At 37.0% G+C, this 21,817-nt stretch overlaps 2 protein-coding genes across 2 annotated transcripts; one reads left to right on the forward strand and one right to left on the reverse strand.

Moving 5' to 3' along the window:
* The first annotated feature begins 4,357 nt into the window (after positions 1 to 4,357).
* On the forward strand, positions 4,358 to 5,767 carry LOC112274553 (uncharacterized). The gene has a single exon (XM_024504210.1). It carries the CDS (start codon positions 4,358 to 4,360, stop codon positions 5,765 to 5,767), a length of 1,410 nt encoding a protein of 469 aa, XP_024359978.1.
* A 6,876-nt stretch (positions 5,768 to 12,643) lies between these two features.
* Positions 12,644 to 17,214, reverse strand: LOC112274407 (ubiquitin receptor RAD23c). The gene is made up of 11 exons (XM_024503874.3): positions 16,979 to 17,214; positions 15,889 to 16,050; positions 15,592 to 15,651; positions 15,290 to 15,411; positions 14,827 to 15,004; positions 14,328 to 14,492; positions 14,010 to 14,078; positions 13,773 to 13,820; positions 13,487 to 13,602; positions 13,196 to 13,274; positions 12,644 to 12,995 (listed from the first exon to the last, which is right to left on the reverse strand). Exons 1-11 carry the CDS (start codon positions 17,042 to 17,044, stop codon positions 12,879 to 12,881), a joined length of 1,182 nt encoding a protein of 393 aa, XP_024359642.1. The 5' UTR covers positions 17,045 to 17,214; the 3' UTR covers positions 12,644 to 12,878.
* Positions 17,215 to 21,817: the final 4,603 nt, after the last annotated feature.

The raw sequence follows: 21,817 nt of genomic DNA on the forward strand, positions 1-21,817 counted from the left end.
TTTGCTAAATTCCTTTTCAAATACTCATAAATCTTCAAAGAAATTAAAGGTCAAAGTTTGAATCATGTTCATAAGACAAATGTGGTATTATTGTGGCAATTCTTGCGGGGAATAGTATTACCTCTGTGAATTTATACAAACTCTGACTCTCTTGATAACCCAGGAAATGAATTGCTTTAAGACTTCATGACTCACATTTAATTGAAAAACCTGCATTAGTGAGTGCAAATTCTCACATGTGCTTTTGGAAAACATCTGTATAGAGGATGTTTGACATATCTCATAAAAAGATATCAAAAGAGAATCAAAGATAAAGTAAAGAAAAAAAAAAAATAGTTGTACTTTCATATGTATGAGCTTTCACTGACACAAGCTAATCAGAAGTCCTTCAAATGGCTAGCAAAGCCCACAATTCTTTCAAAACAGTTTCTTTAACCAAATTCAGATTATAAAACCATGTTATTTGCATCTATTTTATATGAAAAACACATTTATTTTCATTCAACCCTAAAATAGGAAAGTAAAATAGAGGTGGGTCAGAAAACCTTGTGAACAAATATGTAAATCTGAAAAAAACCATATATATAAAGTATTCTCTCTCTCTCTCTCTCTCGCTATATATATATGTATATATATGTATGTATGTATAAAACTGATTTCCAAACATTTACACATACATATTAACAACGAATTTGAAAACAGTTAGTGTTGATAGATATTTACTAGAAGTATGGATAGTTGTTTGTGTGCAATGATTTAATATTTAAGAAACCAGGGGAAAAAACATTCTATTGAATATGGAAAAGAAAAAGGATTACAAGGAAGTTATATTTTTTTATTTTTGTACATACATACATACATATATACACAACACATGAAGTTTACAGCATTGAAAGTACAGGACTTCACACTTGAAATGTATAATAAATGCATAATATGGTTTCTTATTGTAAGGGCTACCTTCACCTTCAAATCTTATAAACCCATCTTGTCACACATCAATGTGTTGCATGGTTTAGTTGAGATGGTGACAAGTTGCATAATTAGATAAAGGATAACAAACCATGCTCTCTCTCTCTCTCTCTCTCTCCTTTGTGATGCACTCCACATGTCAGTTGCTTGCTAGAATTCCAACTTTGGTATCTCACATTCAAGTCCCTTTCTGGCCTCAACCTCTCCTTACAGCTGAGTTTTGCTTCATGTTCAAATTTTCAAAACAGGTGTGAAAGCTGACAGTGGCTTGTACAAAAAGGGCTGTGCTTGAAAAGAAAGGTGATGACCAAGTTATTCATGCAAAATCAGTTGTTAATATCATTTCTACTGCCACTATAATTCTTACCACCCTAATAAAACAAATCCATTCCTTGAGAGGGAATGGGATGATTATTTTTCATTAATGACCAATTTTTAAAAGCCTTTCTCAAACATTCCTGTATGTCTATCATCTCACCAAAGACAGCCACACAAGTTCTAATTTCTTACTCTAATTTTCAGTTTTTATTCTTACTGTGCATTAATTTTCCCTCGGAAAGCTGTAATTTTACATTGGTGTTGAACATTTCATGTGTTTCAACCACCTGTCCATCAAATCATTTTTGGGGTGGAATGAAGACTTTAAACAACACCAATAATTACAGTTCATTATTAACATTATTTTTCAAAAAGGAATGAAATTAACCAAGAAACATTAAAATATAAAAAATGGAAGCTTGATAGACAAAGAAGCTGAATTTTAAGTTTAGCTTTTGACTCAATGATTAGAATGCACATGGCCTGGGAATCTTATTTGAGGTTCAACCAAGCCAATTGATTGATCATTTTTCTCATTGCTTGGTTTCTTTCATTCAGACTAAATCCATTGAAAAAAATAAAAAATAAAGATAACTAAAAAATTGTAAATAAAAGCTTGGATCTAATATATATATATATATATATATATATACACACAAACACTACTTTACGTGTATGATGATATTTTGAACAAAAAAGCAAAAAATAAAATGAAATCAACTAACATGTGTAAAATGAAATCTACAAACTTATATTTGTATTCTTTTACGTTATGATAAGACCATTAGAACTATGCAGTTTGTTGAGTGGAATGTGTGGCCACAGGCATGGAACAAGTAATCTTTAGATACACATGTGTAAATAGTAGCAATCACATTCACATATTTCTTTGAAAAGGTCTGAAATAAACATGTGTAAGGGTATTGAAATATCAGAACAAAAACCTTATTTCAAAACTTGTTTCTAACTGATTTTGTATAGTTTGAGACATATTTTGGTAATAATAATAATAATTTAAAAATGAAGTTATAAAGTGCCATATCAATTTTAAAGGAACACCAATCAAAATCTGACATTATTCCATTGAATTTACCATACAGTTATCAAAACATTTGTATATATATATATATATATATAAACATATACTCATGTATCATATTTTTGAATCATTTTAAAATCTAAAACAAGACTTCTACCCATAAAATAAACAAATACATAGCATAAACGAGGTTCATACAGCAAACAATTCATGGTTATTACATGTCTTTAATCTACTTCTGATGGTGTTGATTTTCTTATAAATTGTATTATTTACAAGATATTTTTATAAAATTATTTAATATTTCTCATGTATACAGATTGAATAAAACAGCTTATGTTCATCATGTTCTGTATTTTGATGATAGTTTTTAGTAAAAATTCAAAAATTATCAACTTTCTTGATCCTATATAAAAGCTAGAATTTTTTTGTGCATTCCAAATTCAGTGTATTCTATCCATATGCATTGATATTATTGATATGGAGAAAGGAAGGTAAGAAAATTCGTAAAGGAATAATAAGTAAAATGATAAAGAAGAGAAAGGACATCATTTGGGTGTAGGAGTCGAACACGAAATCACCCACCCCCCACAACAAGATGAAGCCGAGGTCACGAGATCGGGCAGGGCGACGGATGATATATAGCACTCTGGAGATGAACAGAGAAGAGAAGAGAGGAGAGGACAATGGATGGATGAGTGACATAGATGAATACATGGAATGTATGCATGAATGGTATAGATGGGATATACGGATGGGTGGAGGCAAGGACACCGACGCCACCGCGCAGGCGCGGCGACCAGGGGAGGGAGGAAGGGAAGATCAGGGCAGGGCAGGGGGGGGGGGGGGGTGGGGGATGTGTTGCCTCGTCGACCAGGGGAAGTCGCCGACGCTGAGCCTGAAACCCAGCGGCGCCACCCAGAATCAAATGCCACCTCCCTCCCTCCCTCCCTCACTTCTTAGCTCTCCAAAATATCTTGAACCTAACTATTGTCCACGTTACACGTCAAGTTGCCCATGGGAATTCATTCTTCCATGCCTCCCTACCCCTTCCTGAGCGGAAGTAGAAACCGAATTCACGGACTACACTCTCTTGTGCTTATCAAGCTAAAGATCCATTTGGATGATTTTCAGTTTTGTTTTTTCTGCTCTGTAAGCACATCTTGTGGGCGAGGGTCGCTGTGATGGATGTGATATCCTGACTATGGGATTGCATTGCTTGATATTTCGGGAGTGCATGCATTTTAAATGTGCGTTGTTTTTTGTTTTTCTTTAGTTTTCCTTTTTGCATGCTTCGTATTTACATTCCTTCAGTGGATATTCTTGTTGACTGCAGTAATATTTCCGTGCGCCTCACGGTTAAGGCGATGGGGTGCCATGGTGTGGTGGGACAGAGGGGAAAGATGTAGATGGACGGGTTTTTGTAAGGAGTTAAAAGTTTTGATAGCGTTTTCTGTGTGAAAGCACATGCTGAAGAATGATATGCAACGGAGGAGATTCATCATCTCAGCGCATGGACGTTCTTGGAAGGATCCGAGTGTTTTCACTTTGTTTGGGAACCATCTCGTGTCTATAGATAGCCAGTCGCGGTGTCAGGATCCTTTGGTATCGGTAGATGTGGATCTGAGCTTGTTGAGAACATTGCCCTGGAAGCGGAATAAGCGTCTGCTCCTGCCATTTGAACTAGCATTTCAATAGCAATCGTTCTGTGGTGGCACTCTTATTCTTCATTCGAGGGAAAGAGGGAGATAGAGTGAGAGAGAGAGAGGTCCCTTTTACGCGGAGTTGTTGCTTGGCACGGGGTACTCTGATCTTCTTGCTCGGTGATGCCATACAGAGGAGCTTACCTATGTTGTAGCGCGCAGAATTTTCTTCGGTTCCTGACTTTTCAGTCTTATTGTTGATGAAGATCTTGTAGATCTTTGTAGGGGCGGCAAGGAGACGGAATTGCAGTGAAACCCGACTTTCAACCGAGCTGGGTGGTTCTGAAGCTCCTGCCCCCCTTCCTTGGATGCGGAGTGCGAGAGCATGGCGACATCTGAAGCTGTGCGGAATCACATCAAGCCAGGAATCGTTGGCAGGCCCAATATTGTGCTTCCACCATTGAGCGACTTTACAGCGTCGAAACCTACAAGACTTCTCACTAAAATCCATGGCAAGTGGTATGACTTAACAAAATTCGAGAAACGTCATCCGGGAGGACCAGTGGCGCTTGGTCTGGCGCGAGGCCGAGACGCCACCGTTATGTTTGAGAGTCACCATCCATTCACCAACCGGAAAATTTTAGATGCCATTTTAATGAAGTATGAAATCGATGCTTCGGACAGCAAACACCTACAGACTCTGGAGCAGCTTCATGGCGTACCCGAACACTCTTTCGAATGGCCGAGTGCCTTTGGCGAGGCCCTGAAATTTCAGGTTAAAGAGTATTTCGAAGGGGAGTCTAAGAGACGGAATATCTCCCTCCGAGAAGCGACCAAGGCCTCTCCTTCGCGGTGGGTTGAGATCGCGATCTTGGCTGTCCTCTTCTTAAGTACATTCCACGGGTTCTTTAGAGGTGATTGGAGATTCTTGCTTCTGTTCCCGCTTACCGCTTGGCTTCTTGGAGTGAATATTTTCCATGACGCGACTCACTTCGCCTTCTCCGACAACTGGAGATGGAATGCCTTGATCCCTTACGCTTTCCCTTACTTTTCCTCTCCCTTTTCTTGGTATCATCAGCACAATATAGGTCACCACAGCTATCCGAATGTTTCCGATCGGGATCCAGATGTGCTACACCACTATTGGATGAAGCGTGAACACAGAGACGTGAAGTGGTTGCCCATTCACAAGAATCAGAGCACTTGGTGGTTTATGCTCTTCTGGTGGAGTGTGTCGGTTGAGTTTGGCTTGACAACCATGCAGGACCTTTGGATGCTGCAGACCAATCTTTACAATGAGGTTGTGCCTATGATGGCCATTAGCGGGTCGAGGAGGCTCAGGCACATTCTTGGGAGAGTTTTGACAATTGGAATTATTCACGCCTGGCCTTTCTTCGTGGTGGAGACTTGGGGGAAGGCCTTTGCATTCTCTCTCATCCCGTATCTATTTTTCTCGGTTTTGTTCATGATGAACACGCAGATCAACCATCTTCTACCCCACACGACGCACGCAGCTGACGCCGATTGGTACAAGCATCAGGTCATCACCGCCCAGGACTTTGGAGTGGGAAGCAAGTTCTGCCACCTCTTCAGTGGAGGTTTGAATTATCAAGTCATTCACCACTTGTTTCCCACAGTGAACCACTGTCATCTTCCGCAATTGCAACCAATTGTTGCTCGGTTATGCGAGAAATACGACGTTGGTTACACAACTGCTAGAGGTTACGTTCACGCTATTCAACTACATCACCAACATTCTTCAAGGTTGGCTACAAAGATTGAACATGCTGATTAATTGCCTGGTCACCAGAAATTTTGTAATTCTTTCCTACCGATGCCCTTCGGTTAATGCATATAAAGATTCATTTGTTGTCCTCCATCGCTTCAACGACCATGCCGGTGTGTGTGGCTCTTTTCTCTGCATTCGCTGTATGTGAGGAATCGTCATCGGAATCTGATTTCTGCTTTTCTAGGCAGCTCTACTTAGACTTGATGAAAACTTTGCTAGTCTTCTTTGTCTTACACAGTTTGAGATTATTTAGGTCGATCACACTTTTAGGCTTCTAAGCCCTAAACCCTTCAACCGCCCAGGGAACCTTTGAACCCAGTCAGGATGTGCGTCCGGACTTCGTGGTGGTTGGAAAGTCGTCACAAATACCACCTCAGTCCATTATATTCAGGATATTACGCGTTCACCCAACGAGCAAGTCCTCTGCCTTTTTATCCAGTAACATCTTGCTCGATGCAAAACCCTTGCTGTCGGTTACCTCTTGTAAGCTTCCACTTGTACTCTCACGTAGAAAACATAGATTCATAACTTGTGGCGTAGAGGTTCGGAGACTTTTTTATTGGGAAACTGTCATTTTTTTCGTTGACGTGGGCTGCATTGGCGTCGCCCATAGTGGACACTTTCGAGGAAAGGGGTACGTAGAGCTTTCTAGAAATTAATGTGATGGACTGCTTATAGCAAAAAGCTTGGAACAGGCGGAAAGGAAGAATCCTGACTCCTACCTGCAACCTTCCGTACAGGATGGTAGACTGGAATGTTTATTACTGTGTTCAACTTTGTAGTCAATTTTGTGAAACATTTTTTTGACTTTTATTGGTGATCTCCGTTATGGACCAAGTCCAAATCCTTCAGAGCTCCTATATATGATTTGTTGCTCTCTGGCAGACTTTCAATTAAAACTGTGGAAAGCAAGAAAGAACACATTTTCAACACAAATGATGCATTGCGGACAGTGAGAAACAAGCATTAATCACACATATATATATATATATATATATATTTTTTTTTGTTAGAATGTCAATCCAAAGTATCTATTGTCTTGTAGTTTTATAATTTTGAGTACTAAAAAAACTATCTAAATAATAATAAATAAATAAATAAATAAATAAAAACCAATCAAAATAAACAAAAGATAATTAAAATAAACAAAACACCGAAGTTTTTTAATGCACTTTAGAATGCATTAGAAAACCTCAATCTTTCTTACTTCTATCCCAGTATATTCAATTGGAGATTGTTTGTGATGGCTCATTTATAAATAAAAATTTAAGCACCTTGCCATCAAAATGTCAAATGTACTTTGGAAACTTATAAGTAACACTCATAGTTTAATCAATAGAAATTTACTCAAAATTCAATACTTATTTATTTTTGGTATTTTTTAGTATTGATTTAATTTCAAAAATAAATTAAAATAGATCCTTTAGCAACCAATTGAGTCAAAAAGTATTTATAATTTCTTTTGTATTTTTAATATATTTAGAAAATTATGAATTTATTTTAAAATACCAAAAATAAATATTATAATCAAATAGATTTATAAAATATCTATACTAAGATATCATAGATTGTTTTTAGACTTATTAACTAAAAGTCTAAAGATATATTTAAAAATATACTAAAAAAAGACCATATCAACTATCAAAGCACTTTAGTTTTAAATTTTGACAAGTTTTTTCTATCAAAATCATATTTATTGAGAATTCTATTGTAGATGTTACTTCTAGAAACAAAAATACATAAACATTAGAACAAGTACTGAAATTTTGATAGCAACAAGTTTTGCCTAAAAATAAAACTTGTAGAATTTTTTTAAAATACAAATACAATCTAAACTATGCTTAACATGATTTATTTTGTAGCTTTTTGTAGCTCAAAGATGGTAGTAAATTAAGTAAAAATAAAAGATTTCAACAAAGAAGTGTGTCCAAATTTGACACCAAATAGCACTATATATAGAAGAACAAATATTTTATTCTACCATAAAATATAATTTTACATTAATAAATAAATAAAGTAAAATCAATAGTATACAATTTATTTGTATTGAAGATATTTTATAATGTTAGAAATTTTTAATTTAATAACCAACACACACACATATTCATATATATATAAATAAATTCCATACTTGCAAGTAAAAACTTAGAAGTTACAATTTTAGTCCTAATACTGAGATTTTATTTATCTTTCAAAATAGGAATTAAATCTTTATTTTGAAGTCACCACATAATGTACTATTTTTATGTATATAATCAAAAACATTCAAGAATAATCTAAATTTTAAAAATAAAATGCATATCAATCTTTTGATAACTTCTAGTCTTAAGAGTATCAATTTTACTTGTGTTTTAATCTTTATATAAATTACATACTATTGGAGATGTATTAGAATATTTTACACTTTGATGCTATTTTCTATTACTTATTAGTATGTTATAATTGATGTGCTACAAGATTAAAATAAAGATGAATGGTTTTTTTTTTGAGAAAAAAAATTACATAAAATAAACAAAAGAAAAAGAAATAAACAATATAGAAGTTTTTGTAGTTAAAAACTTTATCTTTACATAGATATGATTTTTTTTTATAGATCTTCTACTACTTTAGTACTTCACAATTAGATAAGAAACATAGATTCAAACAAAAACAAACCAACTTTATAAATCAACCTATTTATATATATTTATCACAAATTTGGTTTGATTTAGCTATAAGAAGGCTATTAATGTGATTTGAGACTAAAGCCGTATTTAGATTCTTGTATTCATAATTTTTTTAAACTTTCAAGTATATAATAGAATACTTAATAGTATTAAAATTTTATTCTATGAACCTCCTTAGTGTTCAAACTTAATTATTATTTGGCAAAACTATCCTTGAACAAAACACCCAAAACTACAAGAAGAAATAAATAAAACAAGATGCAACAAGTTTGAGTTCATTATTTTTTATTTTATGCATAATAATCAATAATACAAAAAATATATATATGAAAAAAAAAATATCTATATATAAGTATATAAATCTCAAAAATAATAAAATTAAAAAAAAATAAGCTTCAATTTTTTAAATTTTGCCCATTTTAAAATTTTAACAATATCTTGCAAGACCAGCTACATAATCCCTATTTGATGATGTTTGTATACTTGTGGCCATTTATATGATTTTTAGTTAATACTCAAATAATCAGAATATGAATTTTAATTAAAATAAATATATAATCATATAAACATGTATACATATTTTAAAGATAAAATATAATAAAAATACTTAGTTAAACTATCACAATTACTTGGACGATATTCTTTAAACTTAGAAACAAAATTTCTTTAAATTATTACTTAATTGAATAAATAAAAAATAATAATACAAACTGAAAGCTTAAAAATAAGTAAATAAATAGGATCTCAAAAAATAAAAGAACCATCAACGTTGTCTTAACTTGAAGACAACTAATTTTGTTTTACTCAAATAGTTATAGATTGGTTGTCTTTATTTTAAGTTTAATAATTTTTTTTGTTATTAATACAAAATCTAAGATAGTATAGCTCCAAAAATTTTGTAACACATAAATTTCTTTTTTAAACTTAGATGTTTCAAATTTCTAGGTATTAAAATTTCTTGAGTTTTAGTTTTGAAGCACCAAATATTTTTAAAAGTTTGTAAATAATGGAATAAAAGACACATAGTGAGGCTACAAGCCTATTGTTAGTTTAGCAAAATGATGAGATTTAGAGCCCTAGTTGATGTCTTTATTTAGAAATATCAAAAAATATTAGTAGATTAGAAATCTTACAAGGCTCATCTTCTTATGGCTTAATCTTTGAATGGTGTTTGAACATGTATGTATGGGTGTTAAACATGCATTGATGTAATATTATGCATTTCTGTACAAAACTGTGTGTGGTTATTTGTTTAAATTCTTGCAAGTCTACCTTCAAGTTGGTATGAATTGAGACTTTTTTATCATAACAAAAACAATTTAGCACTTGCATATATATATATATATATATTAATGCGGTTGTGAGGTATACTTAAATAAATCAACTTAAATAAATCTCAACATATTGTGGCTAATTTCTTAGATTTCTATAGATATTTTGTAAAGACAAATATATAGAATTTGTAAGAAATAAACCTTGGTCGACTGTTTGGCCAACTCTATTAGGTATAATATGTAAGCAACAATAGAAAGAAATCAAAAACAATTACAATATCCATTGTTTATATTCATATTTTAGCTTTTTGTCCAATAACATAAAATTTTATTTTTATAATTAACAAATTGGCAAACATCATTTAAAAAAATTAAAACCTAGTTTAGAAGAATCAATGGATAGTATTTACTTCTATAAGTCATATATATATATATATATATATATATATATATTTATATATATATGTAAAATAAACCAATATACCTTATCAATATCAACAGTACAAAAATATAATTAAATTTAATTAGAATTAAACCACTAAAAGTAAATGATATTTTGTAAAAATAAATAAGTTTATACTATTACAATAAAGATTTTGTTCTTATTTGTTGATATTGTGATTTTTTCTTTTTTTATTTTAAAATTAGTCTATTATCTATCTATGTACATTCATCCAATGTTGCATTGTTTTTCATAAATTGTACTACCATAAATCTTTTAAATCCATTAGTATTTACTAAATCTCTCCATACCATTACAAACAAGTTATTGGTATTTTCTTTTCAATGATTAAAACTAAAAGTTCAAATCATTTTAAAAAAATCTAAGTATTCAAATAATTCTATTATCAAAAATACAAACAATATCAGAATAAAATCAAAGAAAATAAATTTATATCTCTTAAGAAAAGAAAAAGCTAAAAATAAAAAGAATTGGACCTTAAAAACATCCACAACTACTTCTCTTAAAGACCAATAAACATTTTTTTCTAGAAATAAAACAAAATTGTAGACCTTTGCAAAACACTACACACCAACAAAAAATTACAAAAAATAGAGAAAAATTTAAAGTCATGCACACCAAACATGTAAGTGCAAACCAAAACCAACAAATTTTTTCATTGTCTACAAAGCACCAAACTTTAAAAAAAAAAAAACAAAAAAAAAAAAAAAACAAATAAATAAATAAATAACAAGACTAAAATAGCACAACAAAAAAAGAAAAAAAGAAAAAGAAAAAAAGGACCTGTTGCACTTTTTTACAATGCAACCAAGTATAACCAAACATGAATCAACCAAAATTTGCTACTAAGAATAATAAAAACATGATAAACTAATGGAGTACTACTACCACAACAAAACCAAAAGGCACCCAACTTTAACACACTTATATGAACAAAATAACAATAAAATAAAATAAAACAAAACACTTTACATATTTAAATGAAACACAAGGAGATTTTTTGCTCCATCATGTTTGTGTCTAAAACTCTAACTACAAACCTCAAACATAACCATCCATTTTAGTCATGTTTCATTTCCTCAAATTATAAAAATCGTGTATTCAAAACATCAACAACACCAACAGCAAACAAATAAACAAACTCATATAAATACAAGATTGTTAATATGGTGGGAAAAACTTATATTCTAAAGATCAATCTTGTAACAAGCTGCACACTATTGCCAATTCTAAAGCAATATTGATCCTCTCACCTTTTGGTTTGCAAATTGCAGCTTCGATGTCAATTCAGTTCCTTGGTATTTGCTACAAAACTACCAAAATTTGAGCACATGTGACCCAAACTTATACGTGTTATACTTTGAGGTCCTAGCATCCGCTCACCCTAACTTCCTAAATCCGCTCAGCCTTTCTTACAGCACCAAACGCATCACATAACATACTTAAAACTATTCAGAATGCATTATGATGGTATACAAGTCTTTTGATTACTATCGCACAATAGCTAATCAGACCATCATTGAGGATCCAAATAAATCAACTGCATAAAATGCTATAGCCAGGTGATGTGGATTACGCAATGATGCATAATCTACTACAAAGTCCGATCGATAAGTGGCTAGTGCCTATGTCATTAACTTCTTCACACCACAATTTACCATTGCACTTAACAAATCGACTAGCACCCTACAAAGAACTATAAGATGTCCAACCAAACCACACAATCCAAAAGCCACATTTATCAATACTACAACACTGAACAAGAGTACCCAATGTTTGCACACTCTGCTGAAAGTTTTATCCTGTTCGAACTTCAATTTACACCCCACAATTTGCCACAAATAACATAATAAATAAATAAATGAAAAAAACCTCATGGCCTTTGCACTCAACCTATTCCAACCCCAAAAAACAACTAGCCACATTTCTAAATTAACCACCTCTCTCAAATAGCACAAAACAGGCACAATATAACCAAATGAACTCAAAGAAGTGATTCGCTTCCCAAACATTCGCCTCCACGAATGTACCGTTAAGTCTGATATTCAAGATAACATGGTACATTAACATCACACTTCCACATCCACAAAAAGACTCAACCTTCAGTGCCTCATCCACATGCCTTCCACTTAACAAAAACAAAGTGAGTAAACATTAACACAACTTCAAGTTCACAAAAGCAAGGACAACTAACACAATCAATGCAGCGGCTAACACCACATACGTAACAATCAGAATCATGCAAGACCAGAGCATCAACAACCATCATACCGCCATCGCACGCCCTCATGCATACAGCACAAAAAGAAACGCTGTTGTCTCAGAACCGATGATTTCAGAGCTATATATATATATATATATATATATATATATATATATCTTTTATTCACCACTACAGATGCACTGGGTCCGCGAAAAGCGACCACGAAAAATTCGCTTCCTGGACGTTGCTATTGCTCACATGCAGGAGGGGTAGTGATTGCGTCGATCTAAATAATTTGAACAAACGACTCTGTTACACACCACCACTGGCGACGCGGATTCCAACCATCCAACACCACAGCCAACTCAACATGATCTCTACAGCCTGGTATTGTTTCATGTACCCACAGCCCAACGCCTCTACTTTTACAATTCACACGTGGAACGCACGACAACTCCTCCTGCAAAGTGACACAACAAATTTACAGTCACGACCCAGTGCCATCCTACAGCTACAAATCCTCATCATTTGCGTGTTCTAGGAGGTAGTTCGCAGCTAATTGCTCGTTCTTATCGCACGCAAGGAATGCCTCGATTACAAGCGCTCGATTGAATCCCATGGCCTCCAACTGCTCAGCCAACACAAACTGTCTTCAGCACCATTGCAATCCACCCATGCTCTACTTCTTCACATGCACCAGGTTCCCCCAAACTTTCAAACACCTGCCGCCACTACACTTACCTCCACTCCACGTCGCTATCCACACCAAACCACAAAATACACATCACTGCCAACAGCCACGTCTTACGATCACGTCCACACACTTACCCGTTCAATGGACTCTCTCTCTTCAGGGGTCACGTTCACAGACTGCGGATATCCTCCTGCCAGCCGCCCCACAGCATCCCTACAAAATTCCGGGCCGCATTGTCCCTTGTGTCAGCGACGTTCTCCGCAGCTTTTTCACACTACCACCTCACACAATCACTACCTATGACGTGAGCGGTGCGTCCCGCAACACCCTGCGCCTCCCCAGCCGCATACCACCGACACATCCTCACCACCCTCGCACCGCGGCCATGCCACGGATACCAAAACCACAATGGGGGCTGCACTTACCCTCCTTCCGCGCCTTCAGCGCCCGCCTCATTGATCAGCCGCAAAAACTCCGCCTGGTTTTCATTAATCAGCCGCAGCAGAGCGGGATTTTGTTTCCCCAGTTCTTGTAACATAGGCTGTCGCAGTTCGTCAACAAAAGCATGTAAGAACACATGCGCACCTCACCCTTCACTGACAAACGCTATCGCCAACCAAACCTCCACCAACAGACCACGCCATCCACAATTGGCTACTCCCAACCACATGCTCTGTCCGTCCCAACATGCTCGAATCATGCTGCACTCACCTGCAAAATCTGAGGGTTGGCTTGCACCATGGTCCTCAACGCTTGAAACTGCCGTCATTCACAAACGGAATCACATCAGCGACAAAGCATGCCCTACACTCATTGCGATCCACTACACCGACAGTATTGACTGGCACAAAACACCAGCACCACCCACACAACCATTCGCCGCAGGACATGCGCGTTACAAAACCCCCACCATACACATCCAAGTTCATAGGTCTCGAGAGAAAGAACCTGTGGGTTGTTCCGCAGAAAATCCAATGCTCCTAACCCAGCACCTCCTCCGCCTGCGCCCGGCATGCCCTGTCCAACAAAACAACTCATCTCTTTTCAGGCTCGCACCGTCAGGTCGCAAAGTAGTCCAGCACAGCCCTCCATCGAAACAAACGCCTGCACTCACGTACACTCGCTCTTGATAAACCGGTGCCTATGCCAAGGCTGCATTCAACTAGTCCTTTCATTGTACCTAACCTCACAGTCCACGTGGCACCTCTACTACCATCTCCACCTTATACGCCACACCAGTCCTATGAAATCTCACCCACATTGTACCTGAGGAAACAGATCCAGAGGGGCGGCATTTGGTCCTTGAGGATTCGCTGCTACTGCCGCTGCGCCTGCGGCACCAGGGCCTGCTGGCGCCGCCGCGACAGGTGCTCCGCCCGCAGGAGGACCGCGCGCTACAGGAGCTGGAACTTCCGCAGCTTCAGGTATCCCCTGCACAGCACCCATACCAACCGTACCACAATTAGAACGGCACGTCCCACACCTCCACTGCTCTCCATCTCGATCTTCCCCCTCCATGCATCATCACATACCGTTTTACGCGTCTGCTCTTCCACGGTCACTCAACCTCATTTTCACATACCGATCGTCACATCTCCATCCCGAAACAATGACCTGTTCAAGAACATTGCAAAAACACAACGTGCTCCTGAAATATCATACCAACCATCCTGAACCCTCCACTGTCACGCATGCTCACTTCATCATTCGCAACCTTATCTCACACCCTCACTGCACACCCTCTCTCGCGGAAGGAGAAGCTTACAGAGTAAAGATACTCCACGGCTCTCTCGGGGTTGTTGAAAGCAGCTCGCAATGCGCGTAGAACAGTGTCGCGATCCCACGTTCCTCCCCCCATGTCCATAATTTGCTGCACTGTTGACTCAAGAGCAGACCCTGCGACAAGGTTTGATGCAGCCTGACCATATCCATCTCCCGTGCCTCTGCACAGCGCAACCCTCCGCTAAATCAACAACACCTCCAGCCACCACCCTCCCCCAATTGCCGACTCCAACACCTTAGCACTACTGAGCCCCCGCACTCATCAAGTAGTTGCACTCCCACGCCACACATTTGCACAATCAAGGCGGCACAAGTATCCCATTCTCTCGGTTTCATCGCTGCACTAACAACCACAATAGCTCTCGTTCTGGCCTCATCTCACAAGCCTTGCTCTACAGCACCTCCTTCGCTACTCGTCATCATCCCTCAAGGGGGTTATTACTCACGCTGGAGCTCCTGCACCCGGGGTTGCTGCCACCGCAGCCGGAGCCGGAGCAGGTGCCGCTGGCGCTGGCGTGGACGTTGATGCAGGAGCTGGAGCTGGAGCTGGAGCGGGTGCTGCAGGAGCCTGGTCACCGGAAAATCAAATAACTGAATCACATCAATCAGCAACAACACTAGCCGCATCCGGCACACCCGCTTGCTACTGCTGCTAGCAACTGTCTTCCTCACCCTCCACGCGCCACTACTCCCTGCAAATCGCTTCCAAATATGGACCCAATTCAGCCGCGCCTCAACTACACAATACCTGGACAGGTCCCGACGACGACGCGGGTGCGCCACCTGCTGGTGCCGGTGTTGCTTTCGTCTGCCAAAAAAACACATATGCCGCGCTGATTCAAAATTCCGACATCGTGCAATCCGCTTGCGCATCACAATTCCTTCTGCCCCTGGCTCCTACTCCCAGTCTCACACGCAAAACCCATTCGTCTAACCAAATGCACGATCACATACATTCCGCAAAGCCACCGCCGGGCGCCACGAACTGCACAACCCACCTGCAACTGGACCCAATAGATTACCCACGCCAGCAACGAAGCCTTACCTTTGTCAACATCACAACGAGGAAGCCATTCTCTGCCACCTTGTTATCAGCCATGGTTGTCTCGTCTTTCAGAACTTTCCCTTGATGAATGAGAAGTTGCTGCGCGCAAGGGAAGGCATCCTTTCCTTGCAACTCTTCTATCTTCCTCTTCACGGAGCTGACCTGTATGCCACACACATCATCTCGCACTTCATGCACCACATCACCCTCGCAATCAATCCTCCCCATCCTTGCACGCTCACACACGCACACGCACACGCACGCACAGACTACTACCAAAACCAGCCTACGACAACGCAGGTTACTGGGAAATTACTACAAAGGCACTCGAACATCATCCAGATTTCATCAGCGCCAGCCATGTCCCAAAACCTGGATGCATAGCAAATATTTTCGACTAATCGCCCAAATCATGGGCATTCATTCAACCAGACCGCGCATTACGTGGGGATTCATCAGCCGCGGAGCTACCTCGCCCACGTCTGCAATGCTTGTACACGTTACTAACTAGCTGTCCAGAAATCTCTCCTTACCCTAGCTTGTCACACGCGCTCCAAATCACACACCCAGAACAATACCACATGCTCTCGCTCCCCTGTTCTACACGAACAACCCCCTGGAATTTCAAACCCACGCGCCCTCGTGGGAAACAAAAACCGGATGTGCGCGATCATGCACGAATCAGCAGCAGTCCAACAACCACATCTTCTGCGATCAAACCAGAGTGCACGCAAAAGAGAGCAGCCCGCTCACGACCGCCCTAGCCATAATCCCACACCTCTATGCTAACCCCGTCCTGGGCCCTTTAATGCCGTGATGAACTGCATCATCGCGCACACGAGTAGCACAACACGCTCCACACACTAACACCATGCACTATGCAGGACGCACCAACATAGATGCCAGAAGTACTGAAACGACCAACAATTTGGAACACAAAAGGCTACGACAATATCCCAGTTCAAGCTCGAAGCAGCCCCTCGCACCCACGCATCCACAAGCACCCGACGCCCCAACTAGCTCTAGCTATTCCACCACAGACGCGGGAAGCGTCAGAGAGAACGTAGCCCACACCGCAAGCCATGTTTACCAGCTCGTCTTCCGCGACGTGCAGATCAAAGTGGTTCCCCTTCAGAGTCTTCACGGAGATCTTCATGGTGTGCCGATCCAAAACCCCCGAGCTCGGACGCGGACGCACGCAACAATCTGCGACCGCCGATGATGGATCCCCACCTCTAGAACCACAACAGAACACACAATTGGCTGCGATGATGATGTCCCCTGCTTCGCAAGCCCTAGCGCTCCCCACACACTCAATTAGTTCCCGGAGCAGCACACAAGAGGGAAGACGAGAGAGAGCGCCTTGCCTTCCTTCCTTCCATTGCGTTGCGATCCGTTGCCGACTCGGTCAGACGCTCGTTCGTTCGTTCGCCATGCTTGCGCAGTGAGTGGTTTGGTTTCTTTCATCTCTGCCCGGATCCTGGCTGCCCGCGCCTTGTGGCGTCCCACCCGACGTCGCTCGGCTCGGCAGCGCTGGCTGCCAAGTGAAAGGGCCTTGGTGCAGCATTGTCTTGCCGCGGCTCCCGCCCCCTGGGGCACACAACCCCTGGCTTTGGCTTCTTGCATGTCTTTGGAAACTTTAAGTTGACGTGTTCTTTATATTTATTTGTTTATTTACTAATTTATTTACATAATCCTTTCTCTTGTGTGGTTTTTCAAATGGATCATGTCATTGTAACTTTCATATTGACCAACTTCATCAACATTAAGAATGAGTAAGCATCCTTGAAAACCTTGTTTTTCACAGAAATTTTAATACACTGAACATAATATAATATGAAATTTTCACTTGTGAATTTTTTTTTAAACCAAAATAAAAGGAAAATCTACAACATAAACATAAAAATTTTACAATACAAAGATTAATAGTATAGAATTAATAGTAGCTTTAAGTTACTTTAATAATAATAATAATAATAATAATTAGATGTTAATACATATTTTGCACTCATTATCTAAAAGTAATTACAAGATAGTTAGATAAAATAATTTTAACTATTTGGTGGTGTATATAAAAAGAGATGAATAAAAAATTAAAAAAACATTCATATAATGAATATCCATGATCATCTAATTGCAAAGATTATCAATAAAATGATTGTTTGTTATTTATGATTTTGAAGAATGTTAAATATATCCATCATTTTAGTAAATTTATCCATCTTATTTTAATCATTATGAAAAACATGATGATTCCCAACCTTTGCACAGTCTGATCCCTCCATTCCCAATTCTTACTCCAATCCCTAGTTTCCACTTAGAAGTTTTGTATTGCAAAGCAAGAAGGTTGATACAAACTTGTGTGTTTGACCACATGGTGTGATAAAGCTATAACAAAGGAATGGTGGAGAAAAAGAGGGGAGACAAGATTCTTTGAGAAATATATGGATCATGCCTTCCAAATTGTTTTTGTGAAGGCCCAATACCAAATTCTCGATGTTATGAATCAAGGCATTTATTATAAGCACAATAGATTATTAGGTTGAGTAATTTTCTAGTTTAAAGTGGATATGTATTTCATGTGGTTTCAATATACCTACAATAACTAAACAATTGGTTGACCAAAGTAATTAATCATCCACAACAAACTCTAAACCACCACTAACTTAAGCAATTTGAATGAAAGTATACATGTTTTTTCTTGTCAATATCAATGGAATAATTGGTTGTATTTTTCATGTTAGAGCGAGCAATGAATGATTTCAATGTTTCTTTGAAGCAATTGTGAATAAGATGCAATAACACAATTGTGCATTCCTTATTGACACACACCTTTTGGTGCAATATCACAACACCTTTGAATAATTTGGAGTCCTTTCTTTTATTAATTGACAACTTCATACTATAACAAAATGTTGATCAAAATTTATTACTGCAAAAATTAAAATGAAATTTAAATATACTCAAATACATGCCTTATTGATCAAATATAGTAACTATAATAGTAAATTTTAAGAATATTCTTTTTTACACTCTTGTGTCACTGAAAAGAACAGTTTGTCACTGAGAGATATTACACAATTGAAATAGAATTGCTATTTCTAAAGAGAAGAAGATGAGAAAGTCCTAGAATAATACTAAAATCTAAAGACGCCTTGTCAAGTGTGGGGAAGGCTTCATTTTTACCTCTATATATACTCTTTAACTAAGAGCTACATGGCGATATTATATAGGACCTCGAATATATGTTGACTTTGTTAGCCACATGTCTGAACTTGCAAGATATGTTATTTTAATTATGTGCCACATAGCGTTTGTTTCATAAGCTACTATATGGAATTAACTTGTTGGCCTAGTTTCTAACCTACAAATACATCTAAAGTCAAAATCGCATGTACAAAAGTTTTTAAGAAGCTTTTGTAGAAGACTTTTTGTAATTAATCTAGATTCACATACTTCTAGTTAATTATATAAGTAACTATTGAAGTAAATGTATACATCGATGATATCACCACCTCTTTCTGGGCACAAGTTCTATAAAGAGTAATCTTGATATGTTAACGAAGTCCAAGATGCGGCAATTGATATTTGCAATATACTCTAATCTTTGCTCTCTTTGAAGATGGTTGATAGGCCATCTCAGCCATCGATAGTATCTCATACCAAGACAAGAAGATTATCGTATTATTTGCTTGTTATTCAGGCCTTTGTAACTTCTTTCAAATAAAACATTTAGAACACTAGTAGAAGTTATTTCTATCCCTAATAAAATCACAAAACATTGAAAGTTTCTTCCAAGGTCGTAATACTAAACACATTGTAGCTTGCCATCTATTCGAGGAAGGACATGTTATTCTTCAGAATCTTCATCTCGATTTTATCATCTTGAAGGTTGTAACTATCACAATATCTTGTTTGATAAGTCCTCAAATCAAAGCTCTTGAGTTGAATCTGTTGGTTGTTAGTTCTCCATCTCTTTTGTGTTACAAATACACAGAAGCTACAAATAAAGATAAAAGATAGAATGTTATCTTCTTTTGATCTTATTTCTTTTATAACAAAGATTTGTTATTCTTCATCTTGGTTTTGGTAGATTTTGTGGATGAAAGGCATCAACTTTCTTTATTGTATTTGCAAGATTTTTTAATAGCTCCCATGTACATTCACTAATATCATATTTGTACCAATGAATAAGATATTTCAACATATTTTGGCACTGCCTTGAGTCTAAGACTTCTTCCACTTCAAACTCTTGATTATTATTTACTTCTATAAAAGAATGTGGCATTTGTCTTCTTCCTAAGATATTCACTGTCTTATACGGCTTAAGAAGGGACATATGAAATACAGAGTGAAATTCCATAGACTCCAATAGATGTAATTGATAAGTAACATGATTGATTTGTTCACAAATAGGAAAAGGTGATAGCCTACAATAGTCTAACTTATCACAAAGACGGATAGTCTTGATATTGTGACAAAGTAACCATATCTTATCACCTATGTTGAATTAAGGTTATTACTTGCAATAGGCATCCACATTGGTCTTTTTTCATTCTTGAGTTTTTTTTTTTTAATTATATCTTCATTGTTACATGTAACTCTAACCAACGATTTGCTAAATCTTCCGCCACAAGATTATCAACTTTTGAAAAGTCAAAAGTACCAAGTCATGGATGATAACCATAATTGATAAAGAAAGATGTTTGTTGATTAAAAGAATGTACCAAATTATTATATGCAAACTCTGCCAATGACAAAAGAGTTGTTCAATCATCTTGATGATAGTTGATGGTACACCTCAAATACTGCTCCAAAACTTAATTCACCAGTTTTGTTTGCCTATCAATTTGAGGATGAAAAGCCAAAGAAAGCTTTATATGTACTTTTAGAATCTTGAATAGGATTTTCCAAAGTCTTGATACAATTGAATCCCCTATCTGATATAATATCATTTGGTAATCCATAATAGCGATAGATATTGTCAATGAAAAGCTTAATTATTTCTTCACCTGAAATAGATTTTATACATGGTAAAAAATATATTATTTTAGTAAAGCAATCTATAATTATAAATATAGAGTCATATAAACTTGAACTTGAAAGATTTGGATTAAAATCCATAGAAACAAAAGACCATGATTATTCTGGAATTGGTAATGGTTGAAAAAGTCCATAAGGTCGATGGCGAGGAGTTTAGGATCTTGAATAAATATCACATGATTGTACAAAGTCTTTGATTGCCTTCCACATTTGAGACCACTAAAAATCTCTTGATATTAGCTCCAAAGTCTTATTATATCCAAAATATTTGGGGGCTGAAAAATCATGAGAAGTTTGAAGGACACGTAATCATGCCTTGCCTTTTGGAATATATAGGTAAACTTTGAAATATAGTAGGTTGTTTTTGAATTCAAACTTTGAAGTGTCATAGTACTTAGAAGAAGTATTCTTAATATCATGAACAAGAGGATCAGAGGACATACTTGATTGAATTTGCTTAATAAAGATTGAATTAATAGTCAATGTTGATTTTATTACTCAAAGATAAAAATGCTCGGACTTCAAGAGAATCATTCTTTGTTGATCAAAAGTTACATCTCTTTCTTTTGGTGTAAAATAAGAATGTCTAAAAAGGACGTCTGGTAGACCTTATTGTATTTTGAGTTGATAAGTAAACTTAAAATTGAATCTAAATAAAGACATGCTCCAACAAGCTTAACGACTATTCAAAACATGTGTTGACATGAAGTACTTAAGGTTCTTATGATCTATATACATGATGACTGGACTTGAGGTGCTTTCTAGATAATGATGCCATTCTTGAAATGAATCCATGATTGCAAGGTGCTCTTTGATATAGATCACATAATTAATCTCGGATGCTAAAAATTTTCTAGAATGGAAAGCTACAACACCCATAATAAAG

The sequence above is a fragment of the Physcomitrium patens genome, chromosome 21 (genome assembly GCF_059467195.1).
Source record: "Physcomitrium patens ecotype Gransden chromosome 21, ASM5946719v1, whole genome shotgun sequence".
NCBI classification, from domain to species: Eukaryota; Viridiplantae; Streptophyta; class Bryopsida; order Funariales; family Funariaceae; genus Physcomitrium; species Physcomitrium patens.